General features: G+C 38.8%; 1 protein-coding gene across 1 annotated transcript; it reads left to right on the plus strand.

The window, feature by feature from the left end:
* The first annotated feature begins 760 nt into the window (after positions 1 to 760).
* Positions 761 to 4,485, plus strand: LOC147761075 (uncharacterized). Its single transcript, XM_087015871.1, has 2 exons — positions 761 to 2,239; positions 3,603 to 4,485. Exons 1-2 carry the CDS (start codon positions 1,934 to 1,936, stop codon positions 4,167 to 4,169), a joined length of 873 nt encoding a protein of 290 aa, XP_086871997.1. The 5' UTR covers positions 761 to 1,933; the 3' UTR covers positions 4,170 to 4,485.
* Positions 4,486 to 10,376: the final 5,891 nt, after the last annotated feature.

The following is a 10,376-nucleotide window of genomic DNA, read 5'->3' on the forward strand; positions in this document are numbered from 1 at the left end:
GGCTCTGTATGCAAAGAAAGCACTTTGAATCTGTTATTTTACTCTCAAAGCACAGTTAATAAGCCTAAGGGTTCCCAATCAGACTATCACTTTACCAGGGGGGGGCAAATCCAGGATTATCTGAAGAGGGTACGCGGATCCGAAGCCCCCCACCCCCACCCCCTTGGCGTGGGTTTAGCGAGCCCACTATGATTCAGTTAGTTAAAATTCTAATTTCAAGAGGAGACCGTTAGTGTTATTTTTTTTCAGAAATAGAAGGGGGGGGCAGGACCCCCCTGACACCCCCCTCCTAAATCCGCCACTGCTTTACGTGAATCGATCAAATTAACACACCTGGCACTGAGCAGAATGCAGAAGATTTTACGGGTACTTTGGAAACGAGGTGTGTTGATCTGATTGTAATCAGAGAGAATCACAAGGCAACGTTGAAGGCAAGACAGATTTTTCATCTTGTCAGGATTCGTGTGATGTCAATTAATCTGACGACTTCAGTGACAAAAAAATTTGCAGTCTGATATAAAAAATAAACGGATGAGCAAAATTCCATTCAAATTGACGAAAGCTATATGATAATTTGCGCGCGTGAGAGGTGCAAAAATTAAATTCCTTCAGTGTTTTGTATCTATATTACAAATTAAAATTCAGGTCGAATATCGTAATCTGTGCACAAGTTGGAAGACAAGTGTGAATGCGACAAAGTGTAAGTAGAATCATCTACCAGAGCTACGGATTGTTTTTTCACCTCAAGATCACAGATATGTGTCTGGCTAATTCAGCACATTTTTTTCCACTGTGTCAGGCCTTATAAACACTACCCGCAGATCTTTTAGCAGTAACTTCAACATTAACCACAAAACCCACGAATTAACCATCGCACCGTACAATTATTTAGCACCAACAAAGCGATACCTAGCACTAAATATTCAACCGCCCTGGTAGTGCTGGTTAATTTGTGGGTTATGTTATTAATTTAGGTGTTAGTGCTAAAAGATCTGCGGGTAGTGTTAGTAAACACCTAATCCGTTTATAAGGCCCGTGTGTCCAGCGCGAACTTTTGTATGGGGTTGATTTTATCACTCAGCTGTCCTCTAGTAAAGAGTTCGCCAGGAGCATGGCGACCCTTATTAAAGGTCGTTGGTATACTCGTTACGAAACTGTAATTTATAGCGCATGTGACACTCGTCATGGAAAGCTTTGATCACTCACGTAAAACTACACTGTAGTTCAAAAAGGTTGGTACACTAATTAGACTACTACAGCCAGCCCATCAAGCACGGATATCTCCCAACAAAACAATGTTTTGGTCACAAAACAGCAAGCTTTAAACCCTATTTGGACAAATTTGGACCGAATATAGCAGGTGTAAATTAATGGTTAATTATCAGTGTATTATCTATGTCTAACAGCATTGGGGGAAAAAGTTGTTGAGGGGTTTTGATGAAATTTTCAAGATAGGTCGGTAATTGGCTATATTAGGGTGGTGATTAAATAGTTGGTTTATTAATTTTTACTTCATTAATTAATTAGTCAACCAATTAACTAGTTAAATAACAAGTTAACTAAGCAATTGATAATAACAAGAATTTAGCTTATTAATTAGTTTATTAGCAATAAATTAGAAATTATGAGAAATGAGTGAAGTAATTAATTAATTAATTAACTAGATAGTCTGCGCTCTTTGATTGCTTTTCAAGTATTTGCAATGTTTTAGTCCTACATAAAGTAATTGTTGTGGTTTTTGCAAAACTTGTAAATATTGCAAAATGTAGCAAATGATTTGGGAAACACTGTATTACCCCCAGCAAATAAATGTATAGCCGCAGGTCCAATGTCCTCAAAACCGGAAAGAGGCACCAATTAGACGTCCGCGACGTACGCCTGTAGAAACACCTAATAAGCTCAACATAAGTGTTCAACATTCCTCTGGATCGCAATGTGGATAGGGATACTTATCTTAGTTTTCTTAGTTTTCTTACTTTTATTTCTTTTCGCCGCCATCAACCTATTTAAGGCAACGCGGAATGGGACGAGTCTGCCCTTGAAGGGCGGATTGACAATGAGAAGATGGGTTGAGCCTCATGGGAAAATAGCCGAAGCTATCATAGCAGAAATGCAGGCTATTTCCATGAATTCCGTGGGGTCGCTGTTTCCTCACACCATGCTTCATGGAGACGTCGAGGCTTTACGAAGACGAATAATAATGATCGTTTATAAACAGGGAAAACCAGTAATGTTTCATGTAAGTATCTCTCTCTCTCTCTCTCTCTCATTGTGCGAGCAAGACGTGGATTGATCTCACTTGTAGCCAGGGACAGATCCAGGATAATTTTTTTTTTTTTTTTTTGGGGGGGGGGGGACACAGATGCAAAGCATCAGTGTATATTGAGAATGAGTGAATATGGGCCAATGCAATCATCAATTTATTTTTAACTCTCAAGATGAATTTGATTGAGGTGATTTTGACAGGAAACGATAATATGTAAGTAGATACCATGTTTTGGGACAAGTGAAGTCAACAATACACACCTTTTGTCTGTTGTCTTTATTTGTATATTCTGCTCGTACATATATTTTAAAAACCAACGTCTGTCTAATGCCCCTATTTCACACAGACCACGAATCCCACGAATCGCCAGGAATTGACAAATTTCAGGATTCCTGGTTGAATCGTAATCAGTTTGTGATTGATCAAGATTTGCAAGAACTGACTACGAACATATACGAATCTTTTAAGAACTTCATGAACTGATTACGATTCAACCACGAATCCTGAAATTTGTCAATTCCTGGCGATTCGTGGTCTGTGTGAAATAGGGGCATAACGTTCATACGGTAGGCAATTGCAGTTAAAAAAAGTGTGCTTTTTTTAATGCAATACAATTATTTCCTGCATTATGGTGGTTATGCTATAAAACCGCCACATAAAGTACCAGTACCAATATCCAAGTATATTTATTTTTCACTAGGAACTTAAACGCTATCCTGGTATGCTTTTAACAGCAGATATGATAGATTGGGGCTTAAAGAACCTCGGGTCACATCCATGTTTTAGGGGACAACAATTGTCTGCGTGAGGTTCACATATGTATTTCACAACAAAAACATTGTAAACAACTAATAGAAATAAAAAAAATCCATTTTGCCACAAAGCCTCGGTTATTGCAGTTATCTGTAAACTGTTCTTGCCATCAGACACAATGGACCTTCATAGATGACTATACCTCTGTAACGATCACTTAAAGGACTATTATGAAAACCAAACTTTTTAGGAAACACGTGGACTTACTTTGAATGTATGCAAGGATTCATGAACCATTGGTCAGTATAGGAAATTATCCCAGAAAACCCTTTTTTGTTTTGTTTTAATAAGGAACATTCTTTTTGGGTAATAGATAAATGCACGATTTTTCACCAATTTACCGGACTAATTTACGTTCAACTGAAGAAAACACTGGTAAAATAAGACGGTCTCATTTTCCGAATACCAGTTTCTCCTTTACCCTTTCCCAAACTTCCTATTCGTTTAATTGTTTTTTTTAATCATCTTTATTCTTTAATAACTATTCATATCGCTTCTTTTGAGTCGTTTTATTGTTTTTCAGGCGATACTAAAGGCCCAGAATTTGCCGGCTTACAACACACCAATATTCCACGTAGGCTTAGTGATGGTTATAAGCGCAATGAAGCGGAAAGGACTTCAAAAATTCACAGTACTGAACTTGTACCTGTTATTTTTGGATTACTTCACAACTACGTGCATCGCCACCGATGTTGGCGCTTCCCCGAGCGGTTATCGCTTACTTTGTCATATACTGGATAATCCATTTCCAGACTACAGAATTCCTGAGGAGCGTCCCAGTGAAGAACACATGTTCATCGCCAACCACGTTATTAACTGCCACAAACCAGACATGGGCATAAGTTGTTTCTCATATTTTAACCAAGACACATTTGTTGTGAAAGATTCCAACAAGAAGGAAGGAGGAGGGAGTTACCAGTGCGCCCATACAATGCATGATGGTGAAAGTAGCAATAGTGCCGTGAACGCTTTCTTTATTGAACGGATTGGGGGCAGGCCGTTTGACGAGGTGTTTTTTGTCGGTCGAGTTCATTTCTTAAGAGTCTTAGTTAAAATGGCGTGTATGTTTCTTCAGAAAGGTAAACTCTGAAGCCATTATGATACACTGTAATAGGTATGATCAGTTATGTCTCAATTTACCTTGTCCGCGAAAGGCATTGTAATGTTAACTTTATTTATTGAGCAAAGTATTTCCCGACACTAAGTGTAGTTATTGTGGCACTAGATGTCAATTACTGGGGACATTTTTCATCATCACGGCTACTGGAAATATTAGGGATATGTAAATTGTAAACTTAGAGTGAGCTCTTAATGTACGTCTCAAGAGTTAAAAATGAGGTAGATTTTTTGTGTAGAAAGTTACTTGTAGAGCTATTTGACTACAGTGGATGTTTGCAATAGGCTTGCCGGATCAAATAGAAAAAAAAAAATATATATATATATATATATATATATATATATATATATATATATATATATATATATATATATATATATATATATATATATATGGGAGACCAGGGCTAGTTGGACCCCGAAGTTGGCCCCCCATCAAGTTTCTTTAATAAAGTTACTTTAAGATGCTAAATTATTTCATTTGGACTCACTGCCGACGCTTTCTTAGCACTATTGGATACGGTCACTTTACAAAATGATGTGATATATTCTTTTACCCTATAGTTACTTTGTCATAAATTGATGGGGGGAGGGGGGACTATTCCGGGGTCCAACTAGTTCCGGTCTCCCCTATATATGTGTACTTCCGGTGTGAATGGTGAGATGAATTTTGTATGTTTATTTCACTGTATTTCAGGCCTACAGGCCAAGAGTACATCAATTGAGTTCTATTTATAATAATACTGAGCTGACTACACAGAAATATATATCATAAACGACACAAATCACTTATCTAAAAAAAACCTCTCTTAATTTCTCAGCATGATATATGAAGGCCGCAAGTCTTTTTATAAAGTCAACATTATGTGATGACAGAGCAGTCGCTAGTGACAATGTTGTAATCTCGGGAATATAGCGTTCCCTCAGACCGTTATATAAACTACATGACATTAACACGTGTTCCTCATTCTCAATAATTGTTATGCCATCAGAAAGGCATGCAGCACATACTCTATCTTCCCCATCTACACTGGCATACCGTCCCTTCTCAATCTGTAAATTGTGGTTTGATATTCTGAACTTGCAGTAGGCCTTTCTATGCTCTGCTATGGACACAAAAGATAAGTATTCCTCAAATACCAAATCTAGTTTAAATGAGCTGTAGGTCCTTAGCTTGCCTGATTCGCTTACTGAGGAATGCCAATTCTGCCTGCTTATATCCATTAATCGTTGTCTAAACTTTTCTGTAAAAAGTTCCACATTTCCACATCCTTGGGTTGCCCATACTACTCCAAATCCATATGAATATAAAAGATGCTTGATGTCACTCGCCCATGTTTGCCTCCCACTACTATCTAAGTCAAACAGTAACTTGTAGCATGATTTCGGTAGCCTACCGTCGTCCATACACAAAAGCTTGAACCAATACTTAATACATTTGACATGATAATCTATGTATAGAGGGTAACGACCACATTCCCCAAGAACTGCTTGTGTGCTTGCATTATCCGATACCATCAATAATCTTTTACAAAACTTAACTTGAACATTCTCTATTGATTCGGATATTTCGTAACCCCATATTTCTGCTCCATATGTAAGTATGGGTTTTATCATTGAATCAAATATCTTAAAACATAAGACGTGAGGCAAAGATCCCACAATTTTAAATTACCTGAAACATCTTGCCATTGATTTCTTTGCTTGTGTTGCTAAAGTTTGTTTTGCTTTGGACCAAGACAGCTTTGGAGTAAACATAATACCCAAATACTTATAATGCGATACAGTCTCTAACTCCACGCTGTCAAAAAAACACTTCTCGTAATGTCTAAGGTAACCACCATTTCTGAAAACTATTACTTTGGTTTTATCAAGATTCACATTCATTTTCCAGCGTTTACAGAACAACGCTAAGTAATCTGAGAGTCTTTGCAGATTTCGCACAGTATCAGCACAGTTTGCTAAGTCATCTGCATATAAAATCGAGGTAATGTTCATGAACTCCTGATTTATATAAATACCTTGGCAGGAGAATTCTTCATAAAGATAAATGAGATCAGTTATGAATAAGCAAAACAAAAACGGGCTGACCATGCATCCTTGCCTGGTACCAACATTACATGAGAACGTTGACGTGTAGCTTGATGTGTTTGGTAGCCTTATACAAGCTTGCAATTGTGCATACATAGACTTGAGAACACTGAGTATATTGCCATGGATACCGTTTGCACATATTTTAAACCAGAGGTACTGATGATCCACGCAATCAAAAGCCTTTTGAAAGTCGACAAACATACAGTAAAATCTGCCTCCCCTTTTCGACAATATTTTTGTATCATTGCTTGTAATGAAAATATTTGGTCCTGAGTGCAATACCCTTTCCTAAAACCAGCCTGGCATTCACTGATAATATCCTCCTGAGTTGCCCAGGCATTTAATCTATTACTTAATAATTTAGTAAACACCTTGCCAACAACACTTAATAATGATATGCCTCTGAAGTTGTTTGGATCATTCGTGCTACCTTTTTTATGCAAAGGAAAAATGATGGCAACCGACCACGATTCAGGGAACTGTCCAGTGGCAAGAACACAATTAAATATATCACTCAAACACTGAATGCACGCATCGTTTGCATTTTTTAAGAATTCACATGGAATGGCGTCCAGACCTGCCGCTTTACCATTCTTCATTTGTCTGATTGCACTGCGAACTTCCTCAACTGTAATCACTTTATTCAAATCTGATGGTTTATTTTCGTCACAACAATCACAGTGTCCATCGTGCGCTCTCAGACCTTCCATAACGTCTTCATGAAAAACACCATCTATAACTGTGTTACCACTATTCAATAACTCCTTAAAGTATTCATAACAGTTCGTGGCAGAGATTTGTGTCTTTTGGCGAGGTGTCCTAGATAACTGTGCCACATTTCCCCAGAATGCCCTTGTATCATCACAACTTTTAACAATTCTGCTTCTTGCCAGTTGCTGTTTGATATCCTTTTTTTCACGACACGTCTGTCTGAACACTTTTTTACTTTCTATGTAGTCTTTAACATTTGGCGCTGTTGGGTTTTTACGCATTTGATTTAATTTTCGATTTTTTACAGATTTTTTATTTTGGCAGTCTGCATCCCAACAATCGGGTTGAGTTCTGTCCGCCTGTCGTCCGGTTTTGCCCTTAACCTTCATAGCTTCCGCAGCTCTGTAAAAGACTTGGTTAAGTAGCAATACAGACTCGTTTATGTTATTTTGCATTAAATCAGAACACTGTTCAAGCATGTCTTTAGATACATTGTCGTCGAGAATAGCTCTAAACTGGCGAGCTTTTGCAGCGTCCCATATAAACTGAAGCCCTTTTGTAACATTACTAGTCTCAGTCTCGGCCTTGTCCCCATCTGTGTGTGCCTCACATTGTATCACAAAAGACAAAGGGAAATGGTCCGAAAAGTCCATATCCAAAACATCAAAGTTAAGAATGCTATCAAATATCTCCGAGTCTGCTATGACATAGTCAACTAAACTTGCACCATTGGTTGTAACACAAGTAAATTTCCACTCCGGGTCATTTTTGAGATCTGCCATTTAAAAAGTGCATACCATAATCACAACATAGTTCAGTTAAAGTTGTGCCAAATGCATTGACAACTGTGTCATGCGAGTTCCGTGGTAAATTTAATAAATCCGACTCATACCAATCGCCTATATCTAAGTACCTGGCATCGTCGTCAATAATATAGTCGTACAAGTCACCAGTTCTAGCATTGAAATCGCCTGCTAATATTAAACTAAAGTCATCATACTTAAGCGAGATATCTTCCAGGTTTGCACCTAGCAAACTAATACCATTAGCATCTCTCCCATTATAAAACGGGGAACCTTGAGGGGGAATGTAGACAAAAGTAACAATAACATCCTTACTAAACTTAAAATAATGCTTTTTCAACCTTAGAAAAATCATCGATTCTGCTTCAGGTTTGATGCGCTCAACACCTTGTATCAAACAATGTTTTATATACATTGCCATACCACACACTCCTCTACCTTTTCTCTTTCCCTTTTGTATACATGAAAAGAAATCATAGTCACGCAGAATATCTTTATAATCATCATAATCTTTTGCCCAAGTTTCACTAATAGCAACAATATCATAATTTTCCAACACACTAATACATTCTTTATTTGAACAGTGCCTTCTTAATCCTCCTGCATTCCAAGTAATAACCTTAATGTTTTCACTATTTACATTTTCATTTATGTTTGTACTCTTTGCCCGGCCACTCCCCTAGTCAATATTCACTTGTGTCTCCCGTCGCCTGGAATGGTCACCACCAACCAACACATTTTTTTCTTTGTCGAATGTGTGTTTGGCCGTCGACAACTAGTACGTCGTACTTGAAATATGGACTTTTATCCTTCTCCATACACTCTTTGAAAAAAGGTTGCAGATTTCGACGCAATTTTGAGACTCGTTCCGGTAAGTCTTGGCTGATGCGGAAGGGGAGATTTTTATCATTACGTTTTGATCGAAATGCAGACAAAATCCCATCCTTTATTCTCAGGCTACTGCAACTTATCAAGACGGGTCTCGGCTTCGTTCTACTAGGGAGACGAAATACACTTTCGAAGCGCAAATCTTCGTCTGTAAGCTTTAGATGCTCCTTAAATTTATCTATGACCTTGGTGCAGGTTGTTGTGGAATTTTCAGCTTCATCCCCTGCAATGTTAAATACTTTTTAATTCTTTAATTTACTCTGCTTTTCAATGCGCTCCTGTTTTTTTATGGTGTCTGCTAATTCTCCTTCAACTTTTTCCAATTTTGCGTTCAATGCTGCCATATACTTTCAGTTAATATCGCATTTTCTTCTTTGAGCTTTTTATTTTCGTCTTTTAATTCAAGCACAGACTTTTCAAGATGGTCGAATTTTTTGTTCATGGATTTGACATCTCTACGTATTTCGAGTAAAAGCCCTTTTGTGTCCGTGTCAGAGTTTTCCTCATCCGAACCCTGAGAATCATCCGTATTTCCACTAACTGAGATCAATGAATGACTCCCACGCCCACTGCCTCGTTTGGGTGCTCCACCTCGTGATTTTCTACCTGCCATATCAAATGCAACTCAGGGTGTGTTGTCAAGGTCACTAAAACCCCCTTTACACTGGACGGCGTCCTTTCTGCGTCCTTTGTGCGACCATGAAACTGGCCAGGACGCCGTCGGACGCTCAAAGAACGCACAGTGATCGCCAAGGTCGCACAAAGAACGTTCAAGCATCGCCGAGGACGCCATGGACGCCGCGAAGTTTTGAGCATGTTCAAAACAATCGCAGAGAGAACGCGATGGAGGATAGTCGCTCAGTGGACGCAGAAAGGACGCACAAGCATCGCCGTGGTCGCAGAGAGAACGCACAAGCACCGCCGCGGTCGCAGAGAGGACGCACAATTAAGCATCGCCGCGGTCGTAGAAAGGAGGCACAAGCATCGCTTTGGTTGCAGAATGAAAACTCAAAAATCGTCCAGTGTTCGACACGTAGAACGTTATTTTTTTTCACTCTCAAACGGGGCCGTGCTGAGGTATTTTTCACCAGACAGGAATTCTAAGGGCAACAGTGGTCTCATATCAGTCTCCGATAGTTTTTTCCCCTAAAATTCATGAAACGATCCAATTTTTTTTTTAGGTTATTATAAAACGAATATTTTGCCTTTTTTACAAGATGCATTAATTGTCAGAACTTTTTGCTGAATGCTTCATTTGAAAACGGATTCAAACATTCTATGTTGTGTCTATACGTTCTCGTTTTCGGCGCCTGTCCATCCTTCTTATAAGGAAAACAATGAGCATCTGGCTGATTATCAGTCCATGCAGACCTTGCATCACTATAGTTTAAAGCGTTTATTCCCATTTATTTGTTTTGTGTGCTGGAAATGTTCTTTATTGGATGACCTGGTTAGAACCGATGAAAATATATGAGTTAGAATATAGAGAAAGACGCCCAAACAACGCTCATCGGTCAAGCAGGATGCAGAATGATCGTAGAATAGACGCCACTGATCGCCGATGAAGGTACAGAGAACGCAGCAAGAATGCTCAATGGTCGCTCAAACATCGCAATGGATGCCTTTGGTTGCACAGGGGACGTACAGTGGAGGCAGGCAGGTTGCTCGCAGTTTTACAGGTAAAA

This window comes from Lingula anatina, chromosome 6 (assembly GCF_051362555.1).
Source record: "Lingula anatina isolate TDL-2025a chromosome 6, LinAna3.0, whole genome shotgun sequence".
NCBI classification, from domain to species: Eukaryota; Metazoa; Brachiopoda; class Lingulata; order Lingulida; family Lingulidae; genus Lingula; species Lingula anatina.